At 37.3% G+C, this 14,288-nt stretch overlaps 1 protein-coding gene across 2 annotated transcripts in view; it reads left to right on the plus strand.

Annotated features, from left to right (window-relative positions):
• The window catches only part of SLC35D2 (solute carrier family 35 member D2), a 48,146-nt gene that overhangs the window by 8,602 nt on the left and 25,256 nt on the right, over nucleotides 1-14,288 (plus strand). Inside the window, exons 5-12 of one of the 2 annotated variants that reach the window (XM_048291520.1) lie at nucleotides 1,678-1,749; nucleotides 3,700-3,768; nucleotides 4,792-4,894; nucleotides 5,443-5,535; nucleotides 7,887-7,954; nucleotides 8,682-8,760; nucleotides 10,540-10,622; nucleotides 11,240-13,368. In XM_048291520.1, the coding sequence (XP_048147477.1) occupies nucleotides 1,678-1,749; nucleotides 3,700-3,768; nucleotides 4,792-4,894; nucleotides 5,443-5,535; nucleotides 7,887-7,954; nucleotides 8,682-8,760; nucleotides 10,540-10,622; nucleotides 11,240-11,342 (670 nt within the window). In that variant the 3' untranslated portion in view covers nucleotides 11,343-13,368. Of the gene's footprint in view, nucleotides 1-1,677; nucleotides 1,750-3,699; nucleotides 3,769-4,791; nucleotides 4,895-5,442; nucleotides 5,536-7,886; nucleotides 7,955-8,681; nucleotides 8,761-10,539; nucleotides 10,623-11,239; nucleotides 13,369-14,288 lie in introns of those variants that run through there. The other variant, XM_048291521.1, reaches the window with a different exon arrangement.

Here is a 14,288-nt window from a genome sequence, read left to right on the forward strand (position 1 = left end):
CTGAGGGTTTGGTACTAAGCTAAACCGAAACAGAATTTTGCAGGTTTGTGTGCATTTCATAACTATGAGACAGATGCTAGGAAAGAAAATAGAATAACAGAATCATAGAATTGTCAAGGTTGGAAAACACCTTTAAAATCATCTAGTCCAACCATCAACCCAGCATTACCACTGTAACCCTGCACCAGTGACCTCATCACCCAGTGCCAGATCCAAACACCCTCAGGGATGGTGACTCCACCACCTCTATGGACAGCCCACTCTAATGCCTGACCACCCTAACAGTGAAAATTATTTTCTAATATCTAGTCTGAATCTCCCCTGTCTCAGCTGAAGGCCATTTGCTCTGGTGATCTCACTGCAGCACAGTAGAAGAGACCTGCCCTCACCTCACTACACCCTTCTTCCAGGGAGTTGTAGAGAATGATGAGTGATGCGGTCCCCCAATGTATTACTTTTAATTTGTTAACATTTCTTTTTATTTATAGAATTTATGTTCTCTAGCTATGAACACTAGATGCCTGATTCTGCAACTCTTTGTTGAATGTGTTCACTATTTCCACTGAAATAGACATAAAGATTTAGGCGGTACTCGCCAGAGTAGCACTTCAGCTATTGTGAATATGAAAATAATTTCAAAACTGTGAAAGTTGGCTTTTTCTTTCCCTTTTCTCTGACTGTAAATTTAAATGTTTTGTAGGGTACATGAACCTTCTTCCTTTCCTGTGGCTGGTGTACCTCTTTTAGATTTACTAGTTGAAACTAATTTTTATAACAGAAGCTTAAAAATGCCTGCAGTGTTTCTGCCACTAACATTTTGTTACATTGCCTTTTGTTAAAATACATGATACTTGTTTACATTATGGAATTCTCCACCTTGTTTGGGTTGTCTGGAAGGCGTAGATGATCCTATGCATAAATTCAAAATGCCTGTTGTAAAGTTATTAAACATTTTGTTAGGAATTGTATCATTTATTAATGCAATTGCTAATAGCTATCTTAAGCAGGGGATTAATTGGTCCATATGGCCATGCTGTCACATTTCCAAAGTGTCAGATGAAAGTGTTTCTCACCCAGAAGGGTTTCCAACTGCATTACTTCATGAAGATCAACAACATGTTGCTCAAAAGTAGCGCTTTGTTTGGTAGTTGCAGCTGGTCCCACCTTTCATGTCTCTTGTGTTTCCTCTAATTTTTTGGTCATGGATTAATTTTACTTTTTTCAAAGTACAGCTTGTTTACTAAGCATGTTTTCTTTGTATTTTATTTCTGTTACATGTTTTCAGAGACAGGTTTATTGCCTCTTAAGTTTACAATAGAAATATTTTTTATTTAACTCTGCTTGGGGATTTTGAAGAAAGAATTATTTCATCAGGGTTATGCTAGGTAGAAAATACCTATTATATTCCATTTCAGTAAAGCAGAGTGACCTTCAGAACATAGCCAGTTGCACTGGTTTACAAATTGGCAAAGCTTGTTATCCTTCAATGATTTGGTTGTCTAATGTGCATCTAATGTCAGACTGAATTTTATATATGTGCTAAGTGACTTGGTATTTGGTTTGGTTTCTTATTGATGGACTGAATGTTCCATCCCCTGGTTAGTAAAATAAGAATTGGAATATAAGAATGCTGTTAATCTGATACTCTGCTTGGATTTTATTTTGTTTTTTTGACAGTTTGCCGATGTTTACAGTGCTCAGGAAGTTTACCATTCCACTTACTTTACTGCTGGAAATCATCATACTTGGGTGATCTTTTTTGTTTGTTTTTTTTTTCTTTTTTTCATTTAAGATACCTTTATTTTAGATCATATCAAATGGGTTACTTATGTCATCTCATCAGAATATTGAATGAGTGATTTTTACTTACAAATAGAGAAAAGCAAAGTGATTTTATGTAGCTTTCTTGAAGGCATAGATATATACATTTTAGTGAAGAGGAAAAATATCAGCCTGACTTAATTTTCACTAGAAAAATTCATTCTCTAGACTGTTGCACAGATTTCAGGTCATCAGACACAACTCAGACACTTTCAGTGGTTATGTTTGTGTCTTACCTTGGAGGCTTCGAAACTGCAAGCTGCTTTAAACAGACAGATCCTTATGTCTCCAAACAGTGCTGATAGCATGGCAGTCTGCTTATGTAGAGTAGCTGTCTGGGTCAAGTCTGAAAACATACCAAGTTAATGAAGCAAAAGAGTATCTACCAGTTGTTGAATCAGAGAATTCCTTACTTACAGACACCCATGTTATTTTTCTTGAGAAAGTAAGGAGGATATGCTAGCTGCTCAGGGTCTCTCGTTTCAACTGTACTGAGTTGGAGGAACAGGAGTACAAATACATCATACTTTGTCTAGAACTTCACAGTTCTATCCACATGGCTGGTACTGGACAAGATGAACTCATGAGGAGAAAACCAGCTTGCTAAAGCTGAACCCAGGCAATACAAGAGTGATGGTCGGGGGAAAGCTTTCAAAAACCCCCAAGTAAACTGTCATCTCCTTTTGGCTGAAGCAGCATTTAGTTGATCAATGTGATTCATATTTGGGGATGCTCTGGAATTATTTTGTAATTTTAAGTTCTCCCAGTGAAAGCAAAACTAGCTGTCTTCTGTTGGCCTGAGGACTCCCACAGGCAAGTGAGAAAAAAATGTGAGTCTGTGAGATTATCATACGTGCTCAGCTGGAGAACGGCACTGTGGGCTATGAGTGCAAGCAGCATCCTAACCAAAGGAAAGCTTGGGAGCAGAATGCTGTATTGGTACAGATTGACACAGTGTATTTTCTCAGGGCTGACAGTGGAAGGACTCTAGAAAGTCTGTGCAGGCTTACATCAGGATTTTCTAAACAGTTAAGGTTTGGGTTGTTCCTCTTGAGAGTCATTATGATCAAAGCCTAATTTATCTAGAGTCTGCTCAGTTCTTTATTGTTGGGACAGTGGTCCACAGATGTGCTCTTTTACACACACGATTTCTCCAAGAGCATTTCTTCAGAGAGTTGTGCATTTTGTTTTGATGGATCTTCTATCTCAGTCTATCTTGACAGAATAAGGTCCAGGGGAATATCTGTAAGGCATATTGCAGTATTGTGCAAAAAATGAGTACTTAAGATACTTCCAAGTAAAGTAGTGTAGATATAAAAACCAGGATAGTTTTACAGTATGCTTTTCATTACTCTGTGGCAACAGTGATGTAGTAGTGAAGAGTGTTATAAGCACCATGTTTTCCCTTTCTAGTACAAAGTTTCAGTTGGAGTTCAAAATAAGTATCTATTTGAAAATAATCCAGAGAGTGTACTGTGTGGCATCTTCCTCAACAAAGGTGATACGAAAAACTGCGTGAGAGATGTACAGTGGTTTTCCTTTATTGGACTGCTGCAAGACACTGAATTATGTCTATCATGGATATCAAGACACATTAAATTAGTTTGGTTCAGTGCTGTTACTTTAAACCTTTGATCTTTACTTATATAATTGTCTAGTAACAGAGTGCTCCCAGTGCTTTTTCAATCTCCGTTCTCAGGGCCAATGTCTGACAGTGTGGCACGTGGGCAATCACGTTGTTTCTGTAAGGTTATCAAGACTTTGCCCTCCTGTTAAATGTTCTGTGATTATTAATTGCTTTGAAACTTTTCAGGCAGACAGCCATTTAATCTCCCCTTCAAATAATAAAAATTTGAACTGTTTAATTTTTGCCTGCAGGAAGCGGTATCCACTGAATATTATAGTCAGCGTATTTGCCATCATTCTTGGGGCTTTCATAGCTGCTGGGTAAGGTTTTAATTTTCTATACAAAGCTGTATTATGAGGGGAGGGACAGCAGGAGGATTTTTTCCTTGTTTAGTTCCAAGTAAACCTAAGGTGAGATCAGTTACTCTGGATAAAGTTGATTTGGAAAATCTCTGTAGTGACATCACTAGAAGGTGCAGGTATACAAAGGAAAAAATCCAATTCATGCTGGCAGTCTTTGTGTGTGTCTTTTTCCACCTCTAGGTTTTCCATGTTTGCAGGATAGTGAGTGAAGCAAGTTAAAACTGTGTGAGGAATGCTGCTTTTATTTCATGGTAAAAGTGTATTTTAATAATCTTTGAAAAGTGTATTTTTGATTGTCAAATATGGAGTTAGGCATTGTCTGTTTTTTTAATCACAAAAAAACACACTTTTTTTTTTTTAGTAAGTTCTATTGTGAGATAAGGTTCACAAAGTACTCGTATGCTGTTGTCCTCTGTTTTCTGTTTGAACATTCCTTTACCTAACTGGAAAGGTAATGTTTTGTTTGTTTGTTTCCTGGCTTTGCTATGAACAAGGGAAAATAATTTCAATGTGATGTGACCCTGATAGAGCCATGTCCTATTAAATGAATTAGTCCATATCTATGAGGTAACTAGTCAAAATAGAAAGGATGACAACATGTCTGGTCTGACTGTAAAAACCACTTAGATTTTATTCCCTAGGTATTTTTTGTATTAAAAGAAATAGGTAAGTATACTCAGTTATAATTGGACTGGTTGTCAGGGTTGCAATGGGTGGAATTCTTCTCTGAATGAAAACCGAACATTTCCTGCCACTTTCACACTGAGTACTAGGAACTCTCTGATGTCTAATTTGTGATGGTCCTGTGACTGAGAAATGTAAAGTACTTTGACTTACAAAGAAAGCTTGAAGCAGAGCCTGTGACTGGCTGGAGTTCACAGGATTTGCATATCCTCATTTGCAATATTCATCTAGGTAAGAAAGGCAATGCAATGCATTGCATATTTTTTGCTTATTTGCAATATAGTATTTCTTTCCCAGGTCTGATCTGTCTTTCAATCTGGAGGGCTATATCTTTGTGTTGCTAAACGATATCTTCACAGCAGCAAATGGAGTTTATACAAAGCAGAAAATTGATCCAAAGGTAACTGAGGAGTGATTAGATTGAATTTAGCATTATGACAATATAATAACAGTGGACTACTTATTATATGACTTTTATGTACTTACCATTATGAACTAATAAATAACTTTGTTTACTTTCACATTTCAGTTGATATATGCATTCTTGATACAGAACAGCCAGGGGAAGAATTCTTTTTCCTGTTATGTGTTTTCATGGTTGATTTGCAGTAGAGGGACTGGGTGATTCCTTGGCCAGGCAGAGACTTACGTGAAGTCAACACAAAGCACTTTTAGACCCGTGCTTCTGGAAGTTCCTGGTGTTGTATAGAAAGTGTCCGAGGTGTAACAGAGTAGTAATACTCTGTTGTGTGCACAAAGTGACTGAAGTGGAAATTCAGCTTAGTATGAAATACTGAATCCAAGGATTGCAAGGTTGTATTTTAAATTGAGATGTGTTATATTCTGTTTACTCACTGACAGTAATGTCAGGAGAATTGCCAGAGTAATATGTACTGTTTTGCTCCCAAATGGCTTTTAATGCCAAACATCATGTTTCATTTCTCACAGGAGTTGGGAAAATATGGTGTCCTGTTCTATAATGCTTGTTTCATGGTGATTCCAACAGTTATTATTAGCTTTTCTACTGGAGACTTTCAGCAGGTAAGTAGCAATAGTGCATATCTCAGACTAATAATGTTATTTTGTTAAGGTTTCATTTGGTCAGTGGGTTGGGCTTCTTGTTTGTGTCTAAAGAGGTAATCCTACGTCCATGTTAGTGATGAGTATTTGAAAAGTGTGAGTTGGACTTGCCCTTCACAGGTAAGAGCTTGTCATTATTCACTTAAGGGGAAGCTGAATTTGTGTGACAGTCCTTATTTGACTCTTTGTCTATGAACTAACATATGTCTGGAGGCCCCCAGCTAGAACAGTTGGTTGAGAATCCAGCTGCTCTGTGTGATTTGCCACATGCTCTAAAATGAGATTGCAAGTATACAGACAATTTGCAGTCCTCCTCTCATTCTGATGTCCATGACAGATTTCTGTTTAGTCTCAGTCTAGTTTGGTAACCTACATTTTGCATTCTCATAGAATGAGAGCAAGATTCTCCCCAGGTAATCCTAGTACAGTGTCGTAGGCAGTATGTCCTGATACATAAAGTATCAGACCAGAAGGTTTTCCTGGCTCCCTCACATACTTGCTGAGGTGCCTTTTTCTTAATAGTAAAATGAGTCTAGTCACTCATATTTCTTTCTAGAAATGTGTGGCATTCGCCACTGAAAATTCTTTGCAGGATGTAATAAATCATTGCAATGTTCTTTGTTGTATGTTGTTGTGCCTTGAACTCACATGAGTTTGTCATTTTGTTCTTAGAATTCTGCTTTAAGCAGAAAAATTATGATTCCTTGAAAGTGGTGGAAACAGGTCTGGTGTGAATGTGAAATCTCTTTGTGACATCAGTCCAGCATGACCTTGTGCCAGTTTAGGAAAATGCAGCAGCTGCCCATATTGGAAAAGGGGCCCAAGTTTGTATATCTGTAAGGTTTCAACTGCTTTTCCAGTGCAGAGGGTTGGAGACATTTTGGGAGACTTGTTCAGAGAAGTTTACCTTGTTGCTAGGTTTAGTTCATGGGAAAAATAAAGAGTGTGTTGTGCCCACTGGCTGATTTGCTGCAAACAACTTAATGCTCAATTACCTGAAAAGAATAAGTATTTATTAGAGAAATACATTGTGCTTGCTGTGCATCATGCTGGTTTGGTCACTTAACAATAGAAGTCCTATTAAATGATGCAGATAACTAGTGTCAGTGTGACACACAGAAATCAAATAGCAGAGAAAACAGAGAAATGGAAAAATACCAATGATGAGTCAGGAAATGATTGTAGATAACCCTTGTACTTAGCAGATTTTCAGACCAGTTTTTACCCTGGCGGAGTGTCTTGCCTTGACCCATCACAGCATGTCTTTTGCTGTGAAGTCAAAACATCAGTACCAAGTCTATGTGATAGGGACACGCGGACATGCTTCTGCTCCCCTAGCTACTTCTGTAATCTTGTAGAGATTGCCGTTTGTAAGTGAATGTCCCACTTACTCCTGGAATTTCTCCTTCACCAGCTGGCTCACTGTGAGGACAGAAAAGCGTGATGTCATGTAAGAGGAAGGAAGCCCCAGAATGGCTCTCTGTTATATTCTGCAGGTTTTTGTTGCACGCCAGCACAATTATAGCAGGGCAGAGCTGCTCAAGTTCCCTCTTACCTATTACCTCAAATGGTGAAGGCTCAGCATGGACTATTATTCTATTATTCTATGGCCTTTATTCTGTTTCTCAGGGATGTGTTCAGCCTTAGCTGAATTTAGTGCTTATGTAGTGAGTGTAAAGTAACCAGATTAAAATGAGGCATATCTGGGAGTTACTAGAGATGTAAAATAATCTGTGACATATTTCTTAGTGACTGTTTGTGTGGCACTCTGTGTTTGTTTGCTGCACTTCCCTAGGGAGGAGTCTTCAAAGTGATGATTGAGCCTTTTCATTGACCTGCGTTGTGGAGAGACCTTAGTAATACTCAAAAATGCAGGCTTGGGCCTTTAAAGCAGCTCATGAACATATCTGTGGTATAGAATAGATTTAGAGGAAATTATTTATGTATTTGCTGTTTCCGTCTGTCTCATATCACCACTATTTATTATGTGTTATTATTCATAGTGTTAGTATCTGTCAGTAAATACCAAACCAGCTTTCTGTGTTGCATTTATGTTCATTGCTTACAGCATGCACTTGTGTATCTGCACTGCTCTACATGTTACATGTGTCTAGGTATCATGGGTGCTGTCATTCTGTTGTCTCTCGAGTTAGATGCATTAAATTCTTTCCAGTAGTAATAAAAATGGTTCATAATTTTGGTAAGAATTAAACATATTTTGTGAATTTACATATTTTCATATGAAGTATATTTTATATGTGTTTACAGTTGATTATATAGCACATAATTCTCTTTCTCTCTTTTTTTAATAGGCAACACATTTCCAGCACTGGACAAATTTTTTCTTTGTCTTTCAATTTATTCTTTCCTGCTTTTTGGGGTAAGGACACAGGGAAATCAAGCAGGATGTTTTCATGACAGTGTTTCAAATTGCAAATCTCAAATGTAAGACTCACTAGTAAGTTATGTTAAAGTTCAAAGAAAATGGTTTTCCCCCAGGGTTATGTCTTGACTTTTAATTATTTCTAATGGTGTAAATAACCATTCAGTGCTATCTGTGTTTTTGACCTCACAGTACAGTGCTGAACAACATGACATTTAGCTTTATGTTTTCTGTACTGTCTCTTCTGATCATCTAACTTTTTTGCAGTTAATAGCATGTAAGTCTTTGAGTATAGGAACTGTTTCAGTGTGTTTATCCTTTAAAGCAGCTGGAAAAATGTGGGAGACTTAAAAGTAATGAAATAATGCTTTGTTTCTGTTGAAACTGCAGAGACGAAGAATGAGTTGCATCATGTTCTTATCTTCCACATGTCACAACCAAGGGGTCAAACAAACTTCAAATACTGACATATAAAAAGCACAGAGAAAAGGGATGACTCTGCTAGAGCTCAAGTAGCACATTTTAACATTTATTTTGAATATCCTCTATGTGCACATCATTAACTTAAAATGGAGATTCACAGAAATTATTCTTTTAGGGTTTGAAACAGGTGGGATTATAGATCCCAGGAAAGTATTGATCCAGAAAATGTTGAACATCTCAAAGTGTTGCTAAACTTCTGGGCTCCCTGGGAGGAATTTATAAAATTTTCTCCTTTATTTAGGTTTCTCTTGATGTATTCTACTGTCCTGTGCAGTCATTACAACTCTGCGCTCACAACAACAGTAGTTGGTGCCATCAAGGTGAGTTATGGAGTAGAAGAGGGAAATAAAAATGCTCAGATAGACAGGGAAGATCATTGGCTTAGCAGCGGTCTTGATTGTACTTTGAGATGGAAACTCAAAATGAGGGCTAATACTCAGACACTGTTTGTGCCAAGCAAGGTCACACCGCAAAGTGACCCTGTTCTCTTGCACTGAAGGTCAGGTATGCTCTAGAAAGCATTCTTTGTATTGATCTTTTTTTATTTCTCCTACAAGAGAAACTTGAACCACTTTAATTAAAAGATGTCCATTTAGCCACATTTCATCAGGTACTATCCCCTGCCTCTGTTTATTAGGTTATTGTGTGTTAGTCAAGATGCCCTGATGCAAATCCAGGTGAACTGATAGGGACTAACCTGCTTTTACTTTGGGCTGAACTAATTTCCCTTGCAGCTGATACACAGGGCTTTCATAGGTACAGAATAACGACTAAGCTGAAGTACAGAGTGTGCTTTATGGTTAAGTACCTCAGCCTCTGTTTGAGAACTTGTGTTCTAGCTGAATGGACTGTTTCATTTTGGTTTGTACAAATTCTGGTCAATTTGATCAACACCAAAACATGCATGTCTTAAAAACTGAACCCTGTGTTCTTACAGTCTGTTTTCTTTAACCCAGTTTAATCTAAAACCGTGCATCTTGCTTTGTATTGATGAGGACTGCATGTCTGGGAACATCCCTTACTGCTCACGCACTTTTTTTGTAGGCCAGTTTGGAGAGAAACACAGAGCTGTAAAGCTGAAAGAGCTTTAGTAAAAGATAAAACTTATGCAGCTGTGGGCAAAACACTTTCAGAATTCAAACTAGCTTAGGCACAGGAATAACAGTCCTGAAAGTGCTCCCTTCCATGACTAAGGAAAACAATGCCTTTAGCATAACAAAATCTGCAAAAGAAGCATGGTACTTCTCTTTTTAGTTTTTTGAAAACTGCAAGATTAATCTAGTTTTCATTCTGTGGCCCTGAAAGTGTTCTTTTAAATTTTATATGTCTGCATCAAACCATTAAGTCAGAGCAAGACTATTCCTACTTTCTAAGCTGTAATAGTCTTTGACACACTCTGGGCAGCTTTAAAGTTGACTAGCAGTTTATGATGCAGCAGTTTCCAGTAGAGAAAGCAGAGACTGATGTCATTGTCCAGGCTAGCTGCTAAAACATTTGAAAGCAACAAAGTGTTGGTAAACTTTTACACGCTTTGCAGCTTTCTGTCTGTCTTTAGGGGACAATTTTTCCAAAACTTGATTGGGGTGGGTGAGAGGTAGAATCTTTAAACTGTTCCTGTCTTGAACCTGTACCAAGTGATTTCAGTGCATATTTAGTTGGAAAAGTAAGCAGATAACCCTTTTAAGGTAATAATGAAGTAATTTTACTGTAACTTTAAGGCATCCTTTTTATGCTGGAGAACCCAAACCTCTGTTTTAAGGAATGGGATCTGAATTCCGAAGATGATAAAGAAATAAATTTCAAAAGGTGACCTTAGCTTCATTTTACCTAATATCAAATAGCTGATTTTTTTCCCAGAAATTCACTCATCACTCTCAGTGCATTGTATGCATTTAGAAAACATACTGATTTTATTATTCTTTTCATTGTTATGTTATCCATAAGGCTGACATCCCATGAAATGAATTTAAAGGCTGATTTTAGAGTGGTCAGCAACACAGTATAGCTATTTCCTTAGAAAAGTGAATTAGTTGGTATCACTTGTATTCATGGAGATGAAATCTGACTTAAATAAATGCATGACTTTTGTTTCCTTTCAGAATATATCCATTGCTTACATCGGAATGTTGATTGGTGGAGATTACATATTCTCCATGTTAAACTTTGTAGGGCTAAATATTTGGTAAGTGAAACTTGAATAGCCTTTATTTATTAAAGCTGTCAAATTCTTAGTGAGCTCTAGTTTTGTGTTTCATTGATTTGACTCATTTGGGTGATGCTGTTTTGAAACTACTTGCCTGAAGAAGCACTGCCTCAGGATGTAAAGTTCATTACAGTTATGACATTAGTTATGTCTTTTCATGTCCGTTTTCAGGTATTAACTCCTACTGTGGTAGGGCCTAATTGTAGAAATATGCCTGCAGTTTTACTGGGTGGAATTGAATTGGTTCTTTTTTCTTTTGTTATGAGCAGCATTCCTGAGCTGCAAGGCTTCCAAGTAAAAGCCAAGTGTGGTATGGGAAGTGAGAACACTGACTGAATGAGTTGTACCCATTGAAAATAAGTTCTAACTTGTGAGTTGTTACTTTCTGTGCTTGGATGATCTGTTACATCCATGTGTGTGAATCTTGGTAATTGATCTTTGCTCGGAGCTGCTTTCTCAGATGGTTTGCATAGCTCTCAGGCACTCCTAGTTTATGATAGCTAGTGTTCTTTAGCCCTTTGGAAGAAAAGGTGTGTACCTATTAAGTGACATATGTAACATCAGATATCTGTGACACCACTGTTCATTTTCTTTAGTATGGCAGGAGGACTGAGATACTCATTTTTAACATTAAGAGGAAACAGCAAGCCTGCACAACCTGGGGATGAAGAGAATGCACTTCCAGTGTCCAAGAGTTAGACAAAATGCCTGCCTTGAAAGAGACTGAAGATAAAAGTTTGTTTAGCATGGCCAAGACCTTAAATAAGTATATGCTGGAACATATTTGGAACAACAAAAAATATCTACCTCATTTGTCACAAACATGCACACAATTCACTGACACAGAAGTATTCTTGCACACCATGTTCTTTACATGTAAACTAGTTTGATTCCAGCTTTTTTTTTTTTTACACTGCAAGCCATTTTATAGGAAGGAATGCTGTGAGCAAATCTCAAGTTGTAAATTTCTGCATTTACCAGTACTTGGTGCTGTTTCAACAAGACCTGTTTGAGTTCTGTTTCAGTGACTGCCTGTAGTTTCTTGAGACAAAACTCCCTGTAAAGATCATGAGGCTTGATTCACCTTTGCCTTATGCCATATGCAATCCTTGATATCAGTGAAGAGATGAAAGATCCTAGTGGTTCAGATTGATTTCACACATGTATTTGCTCTTGGGTAAGTGATGTGGAACACATGGGGCAAAGAGGATATGTGGCCCCAGATTGTTCCCTGTGTGTCATCTAAAAAAGTCAGGCTATGTGCATGTGTGTTCAGTGTATATTGTGTAGGCATCCTCTCTCTATGTTTTTTCTCATCCTCAATCACACCATGGTGTTCTGCTGCAATTGGCACTGTAGTTAAAAGTGAGCCCTCATAACTTTGCAGCAGATCAAGGAGAGTAGGGAAGTGACAGGGGATTTTTGAATATTTAAGGATTTTGTGTGTGTGTGTGTCTGTGAGCCAGTGCCAACAAAGGTAAATCTATTTTTGTTTAGGTACATTTTTCTTTTTATATCACAGTCCCCTCCTCTGACATTTTGTCTGTAACTACCTTGCTACAGAGAAGTGGTGCTACAATGTACAAACATAGTAGGGAAGGGAAACATAGATGGAAGACCGACTTGTGTTTAAATGAGGAGAAATGGTTAGTGTCCTGTTGTGTCATATATACAGTAAAAGCTTATCTGGTACTAGTTTATGCTTTAAATCCTAAGCAAAGAATCATAACGAGGGGATTACTACAGTAGGCACAGCTGGTACAGTGGTTAAGAGGCCCAGATTGTGACAGTCTGACTTATCATCTGGGACAATAATGCCCTGTATCTATATTTCTTTCTTTGAGAATACTTGCTAATGCTTACCTGTATCTCTGAGGATAGTGTTAACCTTTGAAAACATGACAGAAGCATTGAAGTGATGGAAGACAGCAGAGTAATTAATCTTGTTGAAGTTCTCAATTCCCTGCAAGCATGAGCCAAGATTTTTGAAAATAATCAAATCAAAAGAAGATTTTGAAAGACTTTGACATGGAAGCAGGGTGGTCTAATGACTTGTTTGATCCCCACTTGAATTAAGATGCAGCTAAGAAAATCTGAAAAGCATTACTCTCTGTGTAGCACCTGAATGACCAGTCTGGATTACATCTAAGAAACACTTGGGTAACTCACGCCAGAAGCTTCAGGGAGTGACTGAGCTTCCCACTGCCTGCATGGATTTGAATTGCAAGAGGAGCAGTGACTGCAAATACTAGAACTGACATTTAAAGGCACAGTCAAAGTGAGAAGAGAAATCTGAGCTATCCATTTTCTCACAGCTGGCTAAGAATGCGACTTTCATTTTCTATCTTCTGAAGACCTGTGGAGGGAAAGTGTTGCTGCAAATATTTTTGAGTAATCTTCTGTTTTTAAAGATTTCCTTTATGCTTAAAAAACCTTCAATATTTTTGAGAGTATTCCTTTATAAGACTCCTCTTTCTTCAGATCATCTCTACCTCCACAATTCAAATTACTGAACCTTGACTCTCTGTCATGAGACAAGGTATTGGAAGGTTTTCATTAATTATGAAATTAGTATGAGTGCCATTTGATTGCAATTCTGATGAACACACAATGGCACCTGCTAAATAAGATGTAGTTCCCACAAAGGAACACCTAATGTATGCATAAATTCATTAATATTTTGCTGTACTTTTTATAAATAAAAAGATGCAGATTACAGTTTTAACAGGTTTTTTGTTTGGGTTGTTTTTTCTTTGGACAGACACATATAATTGTCCCAAGCACATGCACAACACAAATGTTTGCTTTTTATATTATTAACTGCTGTAGATTTTTAAAGAAAGTAGTTTCTTTAGTTCATTCTGTACCATAGTGGAAGTGATTTTATTTAATTTATTTTTCATGTAATGTTTTTGAAGTGCTTCAGACTTAGGTTTCTCATCTGAAACACAGACCTGATAATCATAGTCTTTATGACAGTGTTGCTCAGAATCATTTATAAAATAAATTTAGGAATAACAAAAAGTAAGTACTACCTAGAAGTAATTGCAAGTGCTTGCATACTTTGACAAATAAACTCAGCTTCAGTCACTTACTATATTACTGAGATACTGTTGATTCCACTAAATTTGCTGATTAAAATTCTGGAAATATGGGCTCAACCAGGCACAACTGTCATGTTAGAATTTAGGAAATTGCATGGCTGTTTCATCCAGAACCTCAGTAGTTGTGTCTTTCAGTTAATAAGATAAGAACTTAAAACTGATTTTTGTTAGGCTACAGCTGCTTAGTTTTATACAGATTTCATATTAGTGAAATTAAGGTTTTAAAAATTGCATTCGTACCATTACAGGTGTCAGGGTGTATTTACAAGGAAACATACAACGAAAAATAATTACTGGACCAGAAAACAATATTGTCCTGTACATTGATCTGTTCATGCTCTAAATTTTATGGGGATTTTTTAGCAGTGACCTGGCTGTAGGGAAGTGAGATTAAGTGAGAAAATGTAGTCACCCAAGGAACTTTCTACCCATTCACTGTGTAAAGTTCTTGCAGTGATTCCAAGTCAGAGAGGCAAAAACACCCCAGAAAAAAAACTTAGACTGGGCTCAGTGAAGAATTCTTCACATTCTTAAGATTTTT

Source organism: Corvus hawaiiensis, chromosome Z (assembly GCF_020740725.1).
Source record: "Corvus hawaiiensis isolate bCorHaw1 chromosome Z, bCorHaw1.pri.cur, whole genome shotgun sequence".
Taxonomy (NCBI): Eukaryota; Metazoa; Chordata; class Aves; order Passeriformes; family Corvidae; genus Corvus; species Corvus hawaiiensis.